The 22,094-nt window shown below is 40.9% G+C and overlaps 1 protein-coding gene across 1 annotated transcript in view; it reads left to right on the forward strand.

Annotated features, from left to right (window-relative positions):
- LOC138947035 (uncharacterized) overlaps positions 1–22,094 on the forward strand; it is an 82,850-nt gene that overhangs the window by 13,876 nt on the left and 46,880 nt on the right. Inside the window, exon 2 of the mRNA XM_070318463.1 lies at positions 21,090–21,636. Coding sequence (XP_070174564.1) covers positions 21,599–21,636 — 38 coding nt within the window. The 5' untranslated portion in view covers positions 21,090–21,598. The remainder of the gene's footprint in view (positions 1–21,089; positions 21,637–22,094) is intronic.

Raw genomic sequence — 22,094 nt, forward strand, 5'->3', positions numbered from 1 at the left:
CGAATTGGGGAAGTTTGATATAATAACTGTATCTGAGACCTGGCTGTCGGACAAAGTTGACCAAGACTGCATCTGCTTAAAAGGTTACCACCCTCCAGTTAGACGTGATAGGCCCGGGGATTCCCACGGCGGCGTAGCCGTTTATGTAAATAGTAATCTGATTTGCAAACCGAGGATCGACTTGTGTATACCTGATTTGGAAGCTATCTGGATTGAGACTAAGTTGGGTCAAGATACTCTTCTCGTTGGTGTGTGTTATAGACCACCGAGTGCAACCGTCGACCATTGGCTTCTTATCAACGATTCAGTTCAACTTGCCATGAATACCCCACATAAGTTTATTATCTTTGGTGATCTCAACGCTGATTGTACTGTTAAACCCCCGTTTCATCTGCGGGAATTAATGAACACAAACAGTTTATCTCAGTTGATATCAGAACCCACTCGAATAACCGATACTTCGTCAACTATAATTGATCTGGTATTAACTCCGTGTCCTAACTTGGTAAAAAGAGTTGGTGTTCTACCACCTGTTTGCAGTGACCACTCGTGTCCTTTTGTATATTTGAATTATGACTTACCGTCGGGTGGTTCATTCAAACGAACACTATATAATTATTCCAAAATCGATGTTGACAAGCTGTTGCAAGATATGGAAAGTGTAGATCTATTGGAATAATATAGTCGATTTAGAATCCATTGATGACGCCGCTGAAATGTTTTCCGATAAGTTAATGATGATAGTTAAAGAATGTATGCCTGTAAAGGTAGTGACAATGAACGGACACGATGCTCTATGGATCACCGAGGAAATAAAAAAATTGATTAGGAAAAAGCAATATATTCACGCATTAGCCAAACGTCTGGATACGGTATGGTGCTGGTCTTTTTTCCGACGGTTGAGAAATAATTTGACTGATGTTATAGGAAAAGGAAAGAAGAGCACATTAGGGAACTAGAAAATAGAATATTGTCACCTCATAATTTTGGCAATAAAGACTGGTGGAAGGTAGTCAACTCTTTTTTGAAAAAGAAAGGAATGAATACAAATGAGATTCCGCCGATTGAAAGCAATGGAATTGTTTATTACTCTGCAGAGGATAAAGCCGAGGTTTTTAATGAAGCATTTCTACGACAGTCGCATATACAAGTAGGCTCCAAGCCAGCTAGGCCTACCGTGCACCCCCCTCAGGATCCAGCTTCATTAGGCTAGAGATATTCATTGGGGTCTACTGAACACGTTTTAACAAGTTCGCCACGAAAAAACTCATTCCCACTACTAATTATGCCCCTTTGTTTAAGGGTACCCCCTCGAACGCTAAATTTATCTGTGCAATCACAACAATGCACAGCTGCAATGAATGAACAGAGAACCACTTTTTTGAAATCAAAACAGTTAAGTTGATCATTAATCTTGTAAAAAATACCCAATACAGTGTTCAATGTTTGATAGGTTGGCTGTAGTGATGCTTGATAGGCGCGAACCGTCATTTTCACAGTGCGCAAAGCTTGTCAACTTTGATAAGAAAAAGGTTTCAACAAATTTGGGTTTTCTGTTTCATTTTTTAGAAACTACAATGCCTTTGGATCATTTCAAGCCCCATTTGGAATTCCTGAGAGGATTTGTTGCGACACCAGATGAGATATTTCTCCCCTACCCCCAAAACGTGAAATTTTAGGAAAATGTCAAAAAACATTTTTCATCAAATATTCATGATAACTTCTTACTGTTTTCCAATCAAATCACAAAAGTAATCACATTGACGACCAAAATAGTTCCTTTGTTCATCTTTTAACAGAACTACAACATTATTATTATCTTCTCAAGACTGAAATAAAACAAAGTGTTCAGATATAGACATCTAATCTAACTGTCCCTTACATATAATTGCTCTTGCTTCATTGTTTCCATATTAAAGGTAGATTAACATAAGAAAGACAATCTAAGAACTAATGTTTCTTCATGTAAGTGCAGAATGTTTGTTCATAAATGCAAATGTCTTATGAATCAATTTCAGCTTTATAGAAATAACATGAAAAAGTCATTGCAAAGAACTTTTTCTTTCAAACACACACACACACACACACACACACACACACACACACACACACACACACACACACACACACACACACACATACACACACACACACACACACAAACAAACACACTCACACACACACATACATACACAAACACACACACACACACACACACACACACACACACACACACACACACACACACTCACTCACTCTTAGACTGTTTTGCTGAAGTTTTCTGACCTCCTTTTGTTGGTAAACTTTTTAACTTTTTAATTTTTGAAATTTTACCATTGTGTGTCTGTGCGTCCCAAGGACAGATTGTAAGAAAAGGAAAATCTTAATCCTTGAAATAAAGTTCTATTCAATTCAATTCAATTCAATTCAATTCTCTCTCTCTCTTTCTCTCTCTTTCTCTCTCTCTCTCTCTCTCTCTCTCTCTCTCTCTCTCTCTCTCTCTCTTTCTCTCTCTCTCTCTCTCTCTTTCTCTCTCTCTCTGCACCTGTGACATAATAATAACAATAACAGCACTTTTTTGTCCATTAAAATATTACATAAAAATGGAAAATGTTCCTGATGGACGCCACGCTGTTAGTCGAATGATAAAGCTGGCAGCTCGTAACTGACAACAATGTGCACGCAGCGAGAGACAAAACCATCTAAGTGTTTTGCGTGCTTTTGCACTTTGCTTGCTGGTGTATCTGGGGACAATGGTAAACAAGAGAAGAATGGAGGCTGTTGGGTAATGGTTGATAATTAGCTTTTGGGACACAGCAGGCTATTTAATCACAGACCAATTAACAACAACTTAAAATGTAGTGGTGTGTGACTGAACAAATGTTTCATATTTGCTTCCATTTGCACGGATCGATGTATTTACACATGTTGTCAACAAAATGACATAAGCATCCTTTAAAAAGAAAGAAAGCGTACAGCGGGAAAGTAAATTGGTGGACGAAATCAAACATTTAGAGACAACTTTTAGTTAAAATATTTTGTTTATTTTGCAATTCGACAAAAGAAAATTGACGGAATGATTATAAGAACCCGTACAAAATGGATTTCGGACGGTGAATACTTTTGTAATTTAAAACAAATTAGACATGTAATAATAAAGGACTTGACTTACTTGACTTGACTTATTCCTGTAGACTCCCTGTGGAGCATAGGGCCGCAAATAATAAAGGAAGTACAATCATATTATGATGATTTACAGGGGCGGATCTGGGGGGGGGGGGGTGCAATGGGTGCAATTGCACCCCCCCAGCGGGACCAAAAAAAAAAAAAAAAAAAAAAAGAAAAAAAAAAAGAAGAAAAAAAAAAGAAGAAAAATGTATCACCTGAAAATAGCACTTTACACGCTCAGATTGCACCAGATTGCACAATTTTGCTTCCTTTTTAAAAAAAAATTCCGGGGGGGCATGCCCCCGGACCCCCCTAGCATGCTCGGCGCTTCGCGCCATCGGTTCGGCGCTTCGCTGATAAGATACAAAAAAACAAAAACAAAAAGAACTTTGCACCCACCCCTTTCAAAACCCAGATCCGCCCCTGATTTATATACATTCGATGAGAAAGGTGTTTTATTTGATGATCAGATGCCACTGATCGGCAAGGAATCGGCGGAGATTCGTTGCTCTGATGTGCATATTTGCGAAAGATAAGGGTATCATAGTGAGAGCACACTGCATAACATAGACACAGAGACTGTAAAGTACAAGTCTCTGATACACATCAGACAAAGTTGATCGTCGTAATGCGGGCCGGTCAATAGCGAGCGAATTGTTAGAGAAAAAAGCTTTGGTCACTAAAAGGGGCTCTTACTATGCCACCCTAACAAAGTTATTTTCGGACAAATTTTATGAAGCAGCAGAACCAGAACTTCAACTCTCAACACCCAATAAGGAAGATAAATTAAATTATGCTCTCATAAGAAGACAAGAGTCACCTTCTTTACATGGATACAAAGCAAGAGTTACCTCCCTTAGGTTCTGGAACATTCCGGTAGTTTCGCCGGAGTGCAGTTGTTTTCGTTCATTCATTCTTCTGGTAAGAGAAATTAAGGAACTCTGTCATATATACAGAGGCGGATTGGGGGGGGGGGGGGGGGTTACAGGGGGTCCGGAACTTTAAAAGAAATAATGAGTGGCTGCTGACAATAGTTGATCATGTTTAAAATCAAGGACAAGCCATAAATTGTTCATAAAATAGCTGATCAAAAGACCATCAAATAAAGAGGCCCAGAGAGCGACGTGTTCTTCATTCTCTTGCATTATGCTGGCCGGATAGGAGTAATCACATTGCTCACATTTCTGCCCTGCCACAAAAGCCTCAAACAACATGCAAGAAGGGCCAACTACCAGACAGCCACATGGAAGCGCGCTCACCTGCCACTCCCAGAGATTCCCAACCCCGCTGATGGTCACTCATGGAAGGATGCTGAACAATGGAATCCGTGAGCCTCTTTGGACTGAAGAAAATGAAGAGTTGGTTCTCTCACAGACAATTATTGATAGCCTGCTCAATAAGGTTCACGAGGAAGGAGAGAAGGAGGAAGAGGCACCACTGTTCTTTGAAATTCGGTGCAATGACTTGTTAATGTTATTTCTATGAAGCTGAAATTGATTCATAAGACATTTGCATTTATGAGCAAACATTCTGCACTTACATGAAGAAACAGTAGTTCTTAGATTGTCTTTCTTATGTTAATTTATCTTTAATATGGAAACTATGAAGCAAGAGCATTATATGTAGGGGACAGTTAGAATAGAATCCTTGAGCCTCTGTGGACTGAAGAAAATAAAGAGTTGGTTCTCTCACTGACAGTTATTGATAGCCTGCTCAATGAGGCCAACGAGGAAGGAGAGAAGGGGGAGAAGGCAACACTGTTCCTTAATGGACTGGACGATTCACTTGAATATCTGAACACTTTGTTTTATTTTTTACATTTCAGTCTTGAGAAGAGAATAATAATGTTGTAGTTCTGTTAAAAGATGAACAAAGGAACTATTTTGGTCGTCAATGTGATTACTTTTGGTATTTGATTGGAAAACAGTAAGAAGTTATAATGGATATTTGATGAAAAATGTTTTTGACATTTTTCTAAAATTTCACGTTTAGGGGGTAGGGGAGAAATATCTCATCTGGTGTCGCAACAAATCCTCTCAGGAATTCCAAATGGGGCTTGAAATGATCCAAAGGCATTGTAGTTTCTAAAAAATGAAACAGAAAACCCAAATTTGTTGAAACCTTTTTCTTATCAAAGTTGACAAGCTTTGCGCACTGTGAAAATGACGGTTCGCGCCTATCAAGCATCACTACAGCCAACCTATCAAACATTGAACACTGTATTGGGTATTTTTTACAAGATTAATGATCAACTTAACTGTTTTGATTTCAAAAATGTGGTTCTCTGTTCATTCATTGCAGCTGTGCATTGTTGTGATTTCACACATAAATTTAGCGTTCGACGGGGTACCCTTAAACAAAGGGGCATAATTAGTAGTGGGAATGAGTTTTTTCGTGGCGAACTTGTTAAAACGTATTCAGTAGACCCCAATCAATATCTCTAGCCTAATGAAGCTGAATCCTGAGGGGGGTGCACGGTAGGCCTAGCTGGCTTGGAGCCTAAAGGTCATGATGATGACGTTCCACCAGTTGAAGAAGAGCCTATTTCCATTAGTCCTCTCGTGATAACTACCGAAATGGTGTACGCTGTTCTAAACAACCTCGATGTTAGGAAAGCAGTAGGTCCTGATTTGGTTCACAATAAACTTCTCAAACTTGCTGCTTGTTTTATTTCAAATCCGCTTGCAACCCTATTCCAGAGATCGTTGGCTGAGGGAAAGTTTCCGAAAATTTGGAAAGTAGCTCATGTGAATCCCATTTATAAGAAAGGTGAAAAAGAACACTGTAGTAACTATCGTCCGATTTCATTACTCAGTTGCATTGGAAAAGTTTTGGAAAAATATGTTCAAGCCCATGTTTTTCGATATCTCACAGAAAATGATTTATTAACGGTTTCTCAGTCAGGGTTTATTCCTGGTGATTCAACTAGTTTTCAGTTGTTGAGTATGTATGACGATTTTTGTCAATCCTTAGATAAGCAGTTGACGACTCAGGCTGTTTTCTGTGATATATCAAAAGCCTTCGACAGAGTGTGGCATAAGGGCTTGTTGCACAAATTATATGCTATAGGCATAAGAGGTGTTTTATTAAAATGGTTTGAAGATTATTTGACAGACAGGTTACAAGCCGTTGTTATCCAAGGCAGGAAATCGACATACGGACGTGTTTGTTCAGGTGTTCCCCAAGGTTCTGTTCTGGGGCCCTTGTTGTTCCTTGTGTACATTAACGATATTGTCATTGATATCGAATCTGTCATTAAACTTTTTGCTGATGATACCAGTTTGTATTTATCTCTAAATGATGCAAACACGCGGACACAGATCTTAAATACAGACTTAGCCAAAATTGCACTGGGCGGAAAAATGGAAAGTTAATTTCAATAATTTAAAAACAGATTTGATGACCTTTTCCAGAAATAGAATGCCTGAAACCCTTCCTCTTGTATTTGATGGAACAATTCTGAGAGAAAACCACGTTCACAAACATCTTGGTGTACTGATTCAGAGCGACTGCAAATGGGAATCACATGTTCAGTCAATTATATCTAAAGTACGTGTTCTTCTCTCATGTTTTCGGTCCTATAAGTATCGCCTTAGCCGAAAGGCACTTGAACTTATGTATAAATCTTTTATTATTCCCCATTTTGATTTTTCTGACGGTAATGGGATAATTGTTCTGACAGATTAGCTACTTTATTAGAAAACTTGCATCTTGATGCCATAAGAACCATTATAGGTGCAGTTCGTGGCACGAGCCACCAAAAATTGTACGATGAATCAGGATTTACAACACTGAAGGAGAGGCGAAAAAGACACAAATTGATTTTGTATTTCAAATTAGTTAATGCACGCGTGCCACCATACTTACTAGAACGTCTGCCTCCTCTCGTTGCCTCTGTGAACCCTTACCATAGACGAAGACCACTTGACAGACAGACTCCCCACTCTCGAACTGAATTGTATAAAAAGTCATTTTTTCTGTCTTCGACTTCCCTGTGGAATGAGCTTCCAGATACTGTTAAACAACTTGATTCTATTGGGTTATTTAAAAAACGTATTAGTTCTGATGATTCTGTTGTTCCCTCGTATATATACACATCTGATCGAAAATCAGAAATGATCCATTGCAGACTGAGATTGAGGATCAGCAATCTAAATAGTGATCTATTTGACAGACATTTAATTCCCGACCCGTCATGCACTTGTGGTTATCCTGTTGAAAATGCGGAGCACTATATTTTCCATTGCCCCTTATCTCTTCAAGTACGTGAAGTCACCTTGTCAACACTGCCCAACTATGATTTGCTAACCGCTGATGATTTTCTGAATGGAAATAGAGACAGGCCAGACAGCGAAAATGCATTGATATTTGACCAGTTATTCAGGTTTATCTTATTAAGCAAACGTTTTGAATAATGAATGCATTTATCTCATCCATGTTCGAAACGACCATGTGCAGTACTGTTTACATTTCCTTGTTCTGGTAGTATTCTATTTTCAACCATGTGGAAGTCATTGTATGCGTGTGTGTGTGCGAGTGAGTGTGCGAGCGCGTGTGAGTACTGTTGTTAGTTTAGCATTGGTTTTACATTTAGTCAAGTTTTGACTAAATGGTTTTTTGTTGTTGTTGTTGTTGTTTTTTCCTTTTATTGTTACATGTTTGACTACCATAATTTACCATTATTATTTTGACATTATTTCAAACTTGTTATATTAAAATCGTCCGCCAAATTTCATTTGCTTTTAAGAGTACGCTCATAAGCTTAGCTTGTTGTGCTCCATGTTCCTAATTTCATGTATGCGGCAATAGTACCAATGACATTTATTGAATAAACTTGTTCAAGGGTAAAAGGAGAAACAGAATCCGTTAGTCGCCTCTTACGATCCCGCAGTGGGGCACTGCGGTTATGAAATTAAAAGTCCCTCCTGTTTTTGGAACCGCAGGAGCTGTCTAGTTTGCTGTTAGGTAGATTTTTGGTTCCTCTTTCCTGTCATGCTCTCTTTTTCTTCATGAATTCTTTTCTTTTTTCTGCCTTCTTGCTCATTCACCTGTATTTTTTCCAAAAATCTCTTCTCTTGCCGCTTGTCTCGCGATTCATGTATAGTTTAATCTGTTAGTGTTCTGATGTAAGTCCAGCAGTAGATAGGTTAAGCCTATTTTAACAATTACTGGAAACTGGTAATCTTCCAGTAGGTATTAATTTAGTTTTACTAAAGCCTGCTGGGACACAAGTAATGGGTTAGTGCATTTGTAAACAGGAATCGCTTGACAAGTGGCCCCCTTCATCCCCCCCCCCCCCCCCTTCCTCGTCCTGATATGGCTCTGCGTAGTCGGCTGGACGTTAAGCAACAAATAAACAAACAAACAAACGCCTCTTACGACATGCTGGGGAGCATCGGGTAAATTCTTCCCCCTAACCCGCGGGGGGCGGTGTAAGACCGTCCTTGAATTCAGACACATGTGTTTAATACACAATTACGCCTGGTTCATTTCTGCGTAAAGAGTTGGTGGGTTTTTTGTGTTTTTTTCGGGGTTATATTCTCGTTTTTTGGGCTGACTTAATTTAGCAGATTGACATAGGTGTCCCTTACGAATTCAATGTTTTAAAGTCCTTCCCAGCACAGGAAACAGCCAGGCTGTTGAATTTGCGTATATGTCCAAGTGGAAAAATGCTCTCATCCCATGCAAAAACCTGGGCAGAAATGTGGTGGTTTACACGATCGTTGACATGGACAGGATGGTACCTTTAATCCAGAAGGAAGATTGTCCTACAATGTCTCACCCCTCTCATTATGGGGGCGAGGACGCCCCCATTCTATACGGATAGTTTCGAGGTTGACCATGGGCAGCGCCATTTTGTTGTGAAATACGTCATCAGTTTGTGTACACAGGAAGTTGTGACATCCGTCACCCTATGGGAGGGGTGGAGGCAACATTGTTCATCTGTAGAAAGTTGTGAAATCCGTCACCCTATGGGAGATGTGAAGGCAAAATCGCAAAAACATAATTGGTCGCAATGTGCAGGGTCAACTGCAACAAACTCAAACCGAGCCATTCATACCTAGTTGTATTTGAGTGACTTATATACCAACATTTTTAGCACAGGTGTAGAAAAAATCATGAACCAAAGTGTTATTTATTTTCTAATTTAACATTTATTTTACAAATGTGACCATGGTCTTTCAAACATACAGTGACATTAAACATTGTTATGTTAAAAAAAAAGAAAAAGAAAAAAGCTTTTGTGCACAAATTAGAAAATACATTGTTATTTACATTTTACCTACAGGCCATGCGCCAAACAGTGTGTCTGGCAAAGTCCCACCCAACAAATTGTCAAGAACAGGCGCTTGCATTTGGATGTGTCCAATGGGGATAGTAGGTTTGGTTGTGATCAATCAGAATAATGAAGGAATAAAAATGTATGACAGTTTGGTATGATGACATGTAATTTACATATGCTGAAATATAATATTATACATTATATAATATTATTATGGCTGTTGCCATGACCGTGAAGCCCAACTAAAGTTTAATGTTATGTAATTCAAAATACCAAAATCAAGCACCTATTAATCTGGTCTACGGTTTTTGCGCGTGAAGATTGAGGCCTTCAAGCTTTGTGTGGAAGAATGTGGAAGAATCTATTTTTATGCACAAGGGGTCTACAATAATGTTTGCGCGTCACCATGGCACGTATAATGTAGTCACCACTTGCATAGAAATGCTCTCAAGCGTGACAAAACGTGTTTTTTATGAGAACTATTGTCAACATAAGTGTTGTACATGTCAATGTTTGCTTGGTTGACAGATGCGTTCGTTATAGTGTACACCGACGCACCCTTACAATAGGCGAGTCTTTTGCACAACATCCGGTCACTGGATACTTTTTGCGCGAGAAGATTTTGTTCACGTGGAACTACAAACTTCAAGTACAACAAGATAAGAGAAAAGTGTATATGTGTGCTAACGTACATCATCAACTTGAACATTTTATGTTGCTGTCATGCGTGTTGTCGAAATAGTAAACATTGCGAGCGCTGACAGCTCAGTGACAGTGTTGTGACTGTCTCTACCTTCAGATGACCGTGCAGTACATAAATGAAACAGAAATAACGTCTTACAGAACTACAATAATTATTATGGGGGCGAGCCGTCAAAACCTTGCAAGGCGTCAACCGTTCTAACGAGATCAGTTAAATTTTCTCTCTCTCTCTCTCTCTCTCTCTCTCTCTCTCTCTCTCTCTGTATGTCAGTTGTCTGTGTCTCCCTCTGAGTCTCTCCGCTTTTGTCTTTCTATGTCTGTCTCTGTGTGTGTCTCTCTCTCTCTCTCGCTCACTCTCGCTCTCGGTTTGTCTCTCTCTCATCTGACTCTTGGCACACAGGTCAAACCAGAGGTTAACTTCAGTACACGTGTACCTAGCAGCAGGGGGGAGGGGAGTGGGGTGATTTCTTCAATTAGCTAAGGGCAGTCAACATGTGTCGTTGTTTGCCGTTCTCATGAGAACAGTTACTTTTGTTTTGTTTGGTTTTTTGCTCCAAATTTGTGCATTTTCACAACAGGCTTTTCTGTTTCATCTCTCATACATGGTGTCAATTGGACACAAAAAAACACGGAACAAAACAGAAGTAACTTATCTCGTGAGAACGGTAGTGCACTAGGTTTGCAAAAAAACACGATAGTATCATAGTACCTTATCTCTTTCAACCCGTATGGGGCCCTTCAACATGTGACAGACTCACAAATGCACCGAACCCATTTGGTTCTTCGAGAGAATTTTTGCGTGAAAACCTTTTCAGGGCCTCAGGGTCAGCTCAGGGTCAGTGTCATAAAGAGCCTACATGTATGGCCGGACGAAACCATGTTAACGGAAGGGATATAAGACCGTTTTTAGCAGATTTCCACACTGCTAAAACCTCACTTTCTTGCAGTTGCTTTGTCTGCAATGCCTTACAACTCTACAAATAGTTAAGTTTTTCGCGTTTGTGTTGTAATTTGCAAGCAAACGTCGGGCATAGTAAAGTTAGTCGACTTTGCTACAATTTGTAAAAACTATAGCATTACCTGATACCCCCTTTTCAATAATGGAATCAGTGTTTTGTTATAATCGTTTTGTAAGCAGTTCTACTGCGCACTTGCATTCTGCGTTAGGACGGAACCAATCCGTCTACAGAGTCGTCTGAGTCAAGGGCCGTCTCAAGTCTAAATAATATTAGTATAAATCATAACTAATTTTCTTCACACCATCATAGACATAATGTTGCCTCACATGTTCTTTGTACAATCGTTGGTTTTCACAATAAATATTGCATTACTGTACTTGTCTTCTTTTTCTTTAAACAAATGTTAACTACTACCTAACTTGATTTCAGACCCACACCCATTATTATACACACATTTCACATTTAAACCATTTGTCGGCCCCCTGTCGATATTTTTCGACTAAGTTCCTTGTGGATACTGTCACCGACCGCTCAGTACGAGTGTGTGAAACAAGATGCAGTCTCACACGGTCCCAGGAAGAAAGAGGCCCAGTTTTTGACCACTTGAGGTTGTGACACACACACACCATCCATGCACACAAAACACACACTCACACGCACATACACAGACACACACACACAAATATATAGGCTACACTCTCGCTTGTTCTCTCTCTCTCTCTCTCTCTCTCTCTCTTACACACATACACTCGCATGCACACACACACGTGTGCGCGCACACACACACACACACACACATGCTGGAATGCTAAAGCGCGAGCGCGAGTATTTGTCTTCGTGTTAACCTGTGTGCAGGCGAGTGTGTGTCAGAGGAGGGAGGGGGGAGGTGTGTGCGTGCGCGTGACGTGATTGCTTGAAAGCAGTGACGTGTTGCGCGTAAGTGTACCTCAGTCATTCCAAGATGTAGGATCGTATCCGTCTTTTTCTGCGTTGGTCGGCTGAAAGTTCAGCGTGCATTTGGTTTTTGGTGGGTTTTTTTTTTACGTTTGAGCAGTCTCTGGTTGACTTTCCTCGTCGTTTAAGGCAGTCGTACTCCGTTTGGGGGGTACGAGTGTTGGGTGTTTTCGTGTTTGTGTAAATACCAAAGTTGGACATTAATGACAGGATCTTTTGCTTTTGTTCTTTTACATACAAATTATTTGACCGAACATTCAGTGCCAAGCTTTTTGCAGCCAGCTTCGTGAAGTACACTCCGCCCGATTCATTTGAGGTACATGCAGGTCTGCAGATAATTTGACACCCCCCGCGGGTTAGGGGGAAGAATTTACCCGATGCTCCCCAGCATGTCGTAAGAGGCGACTAACGGATTCTGTTTCTCCTTTTACCCTTGTTAAGTGTTTCTTGTATAGAATATAGTCAATGTTGTGTACAGATTTTAGTCAAGCAGTATGTAAGAAATGTTAAGTCCTTTGTACTGGAAACTTGCATTCTCCCAGTAAGGTCATATATTGTACTACGTTGCAAGCCCCTGGAGCAATTTTTTGATTAGTGCTTTGGTGAACAAGAAACAATTAACAAGTGGCTCTATCCCATCCCCCCCCCCTTTCCCCGTCGCGATATAACCTTGAACGGTTGAAAACGACGTTAAACACCAAATAGAAAAAAATTAAAAAAATAAAAAGATAATTTGACCAGAGAGATCGGGAAAATCTACACCCCGGACCCATCAAATGCAGCTGTGATTCTTCTTCTTCTTCTTCTTCTTCTTCTTCTTCGTTCATGGGCTGAAACTCTCACGTTCACTCATGTTTTTTGCACGAGTGGAATTTTACGTGAATCACCGTTTTTACCCCGCCTTTTAGGCAGCCATACGCCGCTTTCGGGGGACCTGGGATTCGAATCCCGAACCTTCCACCTTGAAGGATGACTCCCATACCACTAGGCTATTGCGTCCGTGTTCTGTAGTTGATTACATTAATGACGATAAGACTTTCTTTTCTTTGTCAAAAAACAAGAAAGGTAAGTTGTTGGAAGGATCAGAGGTCAACATCAAAGTATAATAATATAAGCTCCCGCAGTGGGGCACTGCGGTTATGAAATTAAAAGCCCCTCCTGTTTTTGGAACCGCAGGAGCTTTCTAGTTTGCTGTTAGGTAGATTTTTGGTTCCTCTTTCCTGTCATGCTCTCTTTTTCTTCATGAATTCTTTTCTTTTTTCTGCCTTCTTGCTCATTCACCTGTATTTTTTCCAAAAATCTCTTCTCTTGCCGCTTGTCTCGCGATTCATGTATAGTTTAATCTGTTAGTGTTCTGATGTAAGTCCAGCAGTAGATAGGTTAAGGCTATTTTAACATACTGGAAACTGGTAATCTTCCAGTAGGTATTAATTTAGTTTTACTAAAGCCTGCTGGGACACAAGTAATGGGTTAGTGCATTTGTAAACAGGAATCGCTTGACAAGTGGCCCCCTTCATCCCCCCCCTTCCTCGTCCTGATATGGCTCTGCGTAGTCGGCTGGACGTTAAGCAACAAATAAACAAACAAACAAATAATATAAGCCTACCTTTCTTCGCCTTCGGTCGCTCCAGGTGTGTATATTAGACGAGTGGCCAAATCGGAGAAAGGCGCTTAGTTTAGGAGTTTAATGCACAGGGGGTACTCCCAGGAAAATTTGGTTTCATTTGAACTATAAATGCATACAGCCTCTAACCCAACTTTTCTTTGAACCCAAAAGTGGCAGACTTTCAACCAACTTTCACCCCACTTTTAAGTGATTTTTGTCAGAAGCAAATCAGTTGAAAATCGCTGCCCATGTGAACAACACTAACGCTCAGACTCCCTGTCCTAAGATAGGCCAATTTTGCCCTAAGAGGGAGTAATACATATTTTTTAAATCAACTAGTCAGTCAACGCTCAGACAAGGTTTAAGCAACAATTCTGAACCGACTGGCACGTTCGGGTTTGTCCGGTCACCCTCACTGTTTTCCGGTTAGACCTAAACCAATCGGGAAGCACAATAGTCTGCCGCAAGTCACTTGTAAATCGCCGAGGGGTCAAGCAGCGCTCAGCCGAGTTTTCATTGCAGAATTAATACACAAAGCTTGTCTGCGGTGTTATATTTGTGGGAAATTCATCATGCAAACTCACAACGTCACGGTCGATAAAACAATGCTTTTTCAATGGTGTCACCAATTCTTATTTGCAAGATTGACACGAGTTTCCTCGTAAAAAAAAAGGTAAAGGTTGTGTGTTTGTGTGTAGGGGGGAGGGGGGTTGTGCCACAGGGTCCTTCGGACATTATAATGAGTAACAATCACCCCTTCCCCACCCCCACACCCCCCCCCCCCCAACACCCCCACCCCACCCGCCTTCCACACATACTTTGACTAAGGCCTTTGACAATTTCACAGCACCAGAATAGCATGTTTCCCTCGTCGGGTGAAGCTTTATAACCAATAATCGGCAACCAGGATTATTTTAAAGACAATTCCGGTAGTGGCAAACAATTCTCGATCCGTATGCCGCACACGTGGTCAGCATTAGTACATCCATATTTTGTTTTTGTGAGCCTTCAAACAGATGCTCGACAGACAGTCAGAATACCCGTAAAGACAACTCCCGCAGAGTCAAGTTTCCTCGCTCAGCTTACCAAGCATTTAGACGACATTTGTCAGCGATAGAATCACACCGGGGACTGTGTTCCGCCTTATTTCAGCTGGGCTCGTTGTTACTCCGTGTTCAGCTGGGCCCGGTGTCACGCAAACGTAACTGTCTTCATAAAAACACAAACTATGACTTTCACACTGATCTAAGCTAAAATTGATGAATGTCAGTAGAAAGTGGAATAATTGTTTTCTTTGTAGACAGCTAAAAACGTCTTTTGCTTACCTGGTTAATTGACAGTGGCCGAATGTAAGGCGTGCATGCGTTTTGTTTAGTGAAAAATGAAGGTTCAACGTAAATTTCTCTCAAACATGGATTTGAACAACAAATATTCCTCTATTTTTACTATTTTGGGTAAAGCTATGATCATCTGTATCAATTGCGTGCTTCAATGCGTCCTCATTATGTCATAAGAAGCAATCAAAACAAGCAAGTGGTGCACGTTTTGTTCCGCGCTGGGCCCCCTGCAGTTTTGTCTGCGTTCCGCGCTGGGTTTGCTTTTGTTCTGGGTGTCCAGCGCGGAACAAAACTCGACTGACATGGGTTTTGGTTTTACTTCTCGTGCCTCAACGCCTTGAAGCAGGTTCGAGAAAATGCATCAGCATAACAGCAAGAAACTATAGAACAAACGTATGATACAGAAAAGCCATAAAATGATACCGTTGTTTATCATTTTTTCATTTTGATCAGCTTTTGTGCCCAAAAAGCGACAACCCGCACGTATTTCAAGCCGATGCGGGTCACATAATAAACTTCGTTAGATAAAAAATTTAAAAAAAACAATAGAGAGACAAATTACTTAGGTTAGTGCTAAAAATATTCGTTTCCGGAAATGAGTTTTTTAGAAGACATAGTTTGTACTTTAGTGCAGACACTTACTCCCAGATGAAAACGGAGTAACAACTAGCCCAGCTGAAATAAGGCGGAACACAGTCCCCGGTGTGAGAATGATACTAAATTAAAAGCTTTCAGACAAATAACCGACAGTCAGGCTTACTATAATAATGCTGCGTCGTCCAAAACAAGTAACGGTTTTTGGCTGTAAGCCTTCAAACCTATGACACGTTTTAAAACATTTTCCGGAAGATTGCATATCATCTCAACAAATCACTGTAACGATGCGAGAAATGTTACCCAGGGTAAGTCTTGTATATAGACTTAAGATTTTCAAAGTTTCGGAGCAATGCATTGAGTAATTGCTGAAATACAGCGCTTTTTGTCATGATACCCCTCAAAATGGACGCAAAAACCTCGTTTTCTACTGCTCACATTCTCCACGCCTGCATCAGTAGAAATTACATAACACAAGAAATACGCAAGATAGCAAAACAAAACAACCTGTTATGGATAGATAACTGATTTTGCTTTCTCCTCGTACGAGTGCAAACCTCAGAACATTATGATTGTCTTTTGAAAGACGCCCCTCCGGTCTCTGTTGTTCTCAATACAATCAGGCACCTCTCCAAGCGAGGAGCCCGTGTATTCGAAGAAGCGAAAGTACAGTGACTCGCGTCGATGCTTTCCGGTATTCGTCAACTCTCAACGTGTAACACATTCTAGCGGCCTGCAATGTGTTCACTACAATTGATGAGAGACACAAGGGCCTCAAAACACGTTAAATAGTGACACAAAACAACACGTTGGGCTCAAATTTTGACTCGGCCGTTTCGTTCCATAAACGCCATTTCCGCCCGCCGCACCTGTAGTCGAAAAGCAAGCGACGATACCATTGGTTAAAATTAATAAAAGTAAGCTTTTTTCTGATTGGTGTGAGTTGTACTTTCACTTCTTCCAATACACGGGTTCCTCGCTTGAAGTGGTGTGGACACCGCGCCAGTTCTGGACAAACTTCTTGAAGTTGGTGAGTGGTTATTTCGAGTTTGTTGCTTGAAGTGAAAGCTTTATCATTTTTACATTTAGTCAAGTTTTGACTAAATGTTTTAACGTAGAGGGGGGAATCGAGACGAGGGTGTGGTGTATGTGTGTGTGTCCGTCTGTCTGTGCGTGTGTGTGTGTAGAGCGATTCAGACTAAACTACTGGACCAATCTTTATGACATTTTACATGAGAGTTCCTGGGAATGATATCCCCGGAAGTTTTTTTCTTTTTTTCGATAAAATTAATGTCTTTGATGACGTCATATCCGGCTTTTTGTAAAAGTTGAGGCGGCACTGTCACACCCTCATTTTTCAATCACATTGATTGAAATTATGGCCAAGCAATCTTCGACGAAGGCCGGACTTCGGTATTGCATTTCAGCTTGGTGGCTTAAAAATTAATTAATCTGAAAATTGTTAAAAAAAAAATTTTTTATAAAACGATCCAAATTTACGTTCATCTTATTCTTTATCATGTTCTGATTCCAAAATCATATACATATGTTATATTTGGATTAAAAACAAGCTCTGAAAATTAAAAATATAAAAATTATGATCAAAATTAAATTTCCGAAATCGATTTGAAAACAATTTCATCTTATTCCTTGTCGGTTCCTGATTCCAAAAACATATAGATATGATATGTTTGGATTAAAAACACGCTCAGAAAGTTAAAACGAAGAGAGGTACAGTAAAGCGTGCTATGCAGCACAGCGCAACCGCTACCGCGCCAAACAGGCTCGTCACTTTCACTGCCTTTTGCACCAGCGGCGGACTACGTTCAGTTTCATTCTGTGAGTTCCACAGCTTGACTAAATGTAGTAATTTCGCCTTACGCGACTTGTTGTTTGTGTCTGAGCCTCATGCGTTCAGGAAAGGGGTGCAGGAAGTGATGTAGGAAGCTTGAAACGGAGCGAGTCGGCAGTGATGAGCTTCTGGCGTTATATTTCTTGTAGTGAATAGTAGTAGTAAGGTACAGCAAGGATGAAGGAGTAAATAATGATCGACCGGCGCTTTGATTAAAGCTCCTGTGGTTTGTGTGTGTATTTGTGTGTGTGTGTGTGTGTGTGTGTGTGTGTGTGTGTGTGTGTGTGTGACAGAAAGAGAGAGAGAGCGCGCTTTAGCATTCCAGCATGTATGTGTGTGTGTGTGTGTGTGTGAGACAGAGAGAGTCAGTCTGGAGTCTGGATGGTTTATTGATTAGGCCTTGGGCCCATTTCAATTCGGGGTGTACAAAGTTTCAAAATTACATGCTTCATGAATAATAATCATAATAATATTAATCATAATAATAATCATCATCATCGTAATGACAGTCGACATGACGACAGTGAAAACAGGCTTTTACAACAGCAAAACGTTTAAAAATGGACAGTAATGCATCAACACAAAATCCAGTCTCTGTCACACTTCACTCATGTCTCTCTGTCATCCTTCCATCCATCCTCCCCCCCCCCCCCCCAGAATACTTGTCAGAACTCCTCAATCTCTACACCCCCTCTCGTCAGCTTCGCTCTGCCGCCGACACTCGACTCTTCCGACTCCCCACAGTGCAAATAACAAAGACATGTGGCGAGAGGTCCTTCGCCTATCAAGCCCCTGTGACCTGGAATAGATTACCTCTGCCTCTCAGACACACAGATTCTCTCACTACATTCAAGACAAATCTCAAAACACACCTCTTCCAGCGCAAGTGATTTCCCCTCCAGCATCTCCCCACCCACCCCATCCTGCCCCACCTCACCCCCTACCTAGTGCCTAAAATAACGCGTATATACATTTTCTGCGCTTTGTGTCAGCACTGTCTGTGTGTGTGTAAATAGTACTGTTGACACGTTTTTATATAGACGCCTATTGTGGTTCATGTGCTTAGGCTGTGTATTGGATTGTCACTGTATGCCTGCATTATTAGATGTCAGTAATAATTATATGTGCTGATTGTTCTCTTTGCCTGCGTGCGTATAGTATGTTGGTTATGTTTGGTTATAGTATGTTTGTTTATGTTTGGTCGTTATTTTTGCCTGTGCGTGTATTGTATGTTTGGTCGTTTTCTTTGCCTGTGCATGTATAGTTTGTTGGTTATGTTTGGTCGGTTTCTTTGCCTGTGCGTGTATAGTATGCTTGGTCGATGTATGTATTGTAAAGCGCTAAGAGTAGACAATTTTCTAGAATAGCGCTATAAAAGTTTGCATTATTATTATCCATCCATCCATCCAACCATCCATCCATCCATCCTTCCATCCATCTCATGTCCCTCTGTAATCCATCCATCTAATCATCCGTCTGTCTGTCCAACCATTCATCCGTCATCCATCTATTCATCCCTCCATCTATCCCTTCACATGCCCTTCCACACGCAAATCTGCAAACAGTTATGCATAATCGTTGCATCTCTGATACATAGCATCACCTTAACGTTTTCAAAAAACAAAACATTATTACTATTTTTTAAGCAATCGACAAAAACAACAAAAATAGCATACACATAAAACAAGATCATGCAATATCTCATATTCACTGTCCCCACTCACTGCGTATTTTAAACGCGTTCATGATGAAGGTTGCAAGTTTAAGTAATATTGATCTGTTTGGTGTCGCTAGAAGTAGCGCCAGTTTAAAGCTTGATGGACGGTTGTAATATTTTGCAGGTATGTAGTACTCACGAATACCAGCATATTTTGGACATTTCAAAACAAAATGAATTTCACCGAATGACCGAATGTGTCGTAATCGATGCACTTTGAGTGGCGAGACACCAAGTCTTAACCTAATCAGACAGTTTCTTGCTTTGACATGCTTCAGGTCATTTAAGTATGAAGACATAGATAAGGCTGACTTGAAAGTGCTATAGAAAAGGAATCGTTCTTTACTTTGAACGGTTTCTATCCACTCTTGCTCAGTAAGTTGTATAATGTGACTAGTCTGTTCTTGAATTCCGTTATGAACGCATTTTCATTTCCAACGCCTTGTTGAATCCAAACTTGGTCAAAGCCGTATTTGTATAGCACATAGCAAACTGATGACGCCCATGTTCTTTTATTTTGTTCGTGTAAATAAAGCAGCATTTTATAAGTTTTCTGTGGCAATCGATGACTAGGCATTTTCAGTGAGAGAGAGAGAGAGAGAGAGAGAGAAAGAGAGAGAGAGAGAGAGCTTTAGCATTCCAGCATGTGTGTGTGTGTGTGTGGGGGGGGGGGGGTGGGCGAGACAGAAAGAGAGAGAGAGACAGAGAGAGAGACAGAGAGAGACCCCTTACAGAGAGAGAGGGGGTATTAACTTGTCAAAAAGACTGGTGTCGTTTTACTTGTAGCCTAGCCTACTTCTCAATAGACCTTGGACTCATGGTACACAAGCGCCGGGGGGTGCCTGACTGTAGTGAGAACAACAGAGAACGGAGGGGCGTCTTTCAAAAGACATTCGAGTCATAAATGTGCTCAGGTCTGCACTGACAGGCAGTTCAACACACACACACACACACACACACACACACACAGAGGCACACACAGAGGCACACACACACGCTGGAAAGCTAAAGCGCGAACGCGCGCGAGTATTTGTCTTCGTGTTAACGTGTGTGCAGGCGAGTGTGTGTCAGTGGGGGTAGGGGGGGGGGGATGTGCGTGCGCGTTCGTACCCGCGCGCGCGTGTATGTGTGTGTGCTTGCGTGTTTGCAGGCGCGTATGTGTTTGTCAGTATATCTGTGAGTGTGTGTGTGTGTGTGTGTGTGTGTGTGTGTGTGTGTGTGTGTGTGTGTGTGTTTGTATTAGCGAGGGATTTTCTTTGCGCCGAGTGATTGTATGTGTGTGTGTGTGTGTGTGTGTGTGTGTGTGTGTGTGTGTGTGTGTGTGTGTGTGTGTGTGTGTGTGTGTAATAAAACACATGTTATAAGCGTTTATTGTTATGATGTGGGAAAGAATTATTCATTCATCAAGGACCGTTCCAGGAAATAACTGAAGGTTTACGAAAAAAAAACACGGGTACAGCTAGTGGCATATTATAAAGTTTGAATGAAATGACACGGGAATGAATGTTTTAGTTGGGGTACAAAAACGGGTGCAATAATGTTTTTTCTCAGCTTATTATTGTTCCTTTCGTTCGTATCGATTCTGTGTTTGTTAAAAGCTTGAATCGTTTAGTAACACTTTTAAAAAAAATGAAATGGGTCTTTTAAAACTAGTCTTTTTCCTATCGTTCGTATGGATTCTGTGTTTGTGGAAAGCTTGGATCGTTTTGTAAACCTTTTATAAAAAGAAATAGGTCTTTTAAAACTAGGTTTTTTTGCAATAGGTTGTATCACAGGTATATTATCGACAAGTAAGATTATTCGCTTGTGTTTGTAACGATTCTGCGTTTGTGGAAAGCTTGAATCGTTTTGTAAATATTTTGTGAGAATAAAATAATGGGGCTGTAATAATTCGTCTTTTTCGTATCGTCCTAGCAGGAGGCCCGGGTAGCCACTCATCCCTGTTGCGGCCAGCAGGCTAGGCGCAGATCCTTGTTGTACGCCGCTAAATGGAGACAAGTGACATGACCCGTCGCAAACCGCAGTCTCTAGCCGCCAAGCGAGCTGCTTAAATTCGCTCTACTGCGACGTTGCTCAGGCCAGTGAGATTCCGCCTGCTTGTTGGAAGAGGTTGTGCTACACTGTGCTCCTTCCTTTCTCCTCTTCCTCCTGTCCTTCATCCTCGTCGTCGTTGTCATCATCGACGTCTTCATCGACCTTCTACGATTCCTCTCACTTTTCATCGTCGTCGTTGTCATCCTCGTCATCTTCATCGACCTTCTACGATTCCTCTCACTTTTCATCGTCGTCGTTGTCATCGTCGTCGTCTTCAAATCATCTAGCCTCCCCGTCGTCGTCGCCGTTGACATTCTCATCCTCCTGCTCTTCCTGAGCAGATTTGCTTCTTTCTGTGAAACCTGATTGGAAGTTTCATCTCGACTACCAAAATGGCGCTCAATGTCATATCTCGTCTCATCTGGAACAAGTAAGTTGGGTTTTTTTTGTTTTTTTTTTTGGGGGGGGGTATTTTGCGTGTGTGTTTTAAGGGTGTGTGGGATGGGGGGGGGGGTGGTGGCTGTGGTGTTTGTCAGTGTTAGTGGGTGGTGGGGGGGGGGGGTGTGAGTGAGTATTGTTGTTTTTTGTTTTGTTTTGTTGGAATGTTTGTTTGTTTGTTTTGTGGGATTTTTGTTTGTTTTGTTGTTGTTGTTTTTGCTGTTGCTGTTGTTGTTGTTGTTGGGGTGGTTTTTATTGGAAGGTGTGTGTGGCTTTTGTTTCGGGGGGGGGGGGGCGTGCAAAAGATAGGCAGTAATTTGGATGTTTTATTTGGTTAAAAGCTTTATGACATCTTTTGGTAATAATTTGGAAAATGCAGATTATCATTTAAAGAAAAAAAGCAGTAACCGTGTTGCAATCCTGTCTTCAAGTTCGACCGTTAAAGAAATG

Source organism: Littorina saxatilis, linkage group LG14, assembly GCF_037325665.1.
Source record: "Littorina saxatilis isolate snail1 linkage group LG14, US_GU_Lsax_2.0, whole genome shotgun sequence".
Lineage (NCBI taxonomy): Eukaryota > Metazoa > Mollusca > Gastropoda > Littorinimorpha > Littorinidae > Littorina > Littorina saxatilis.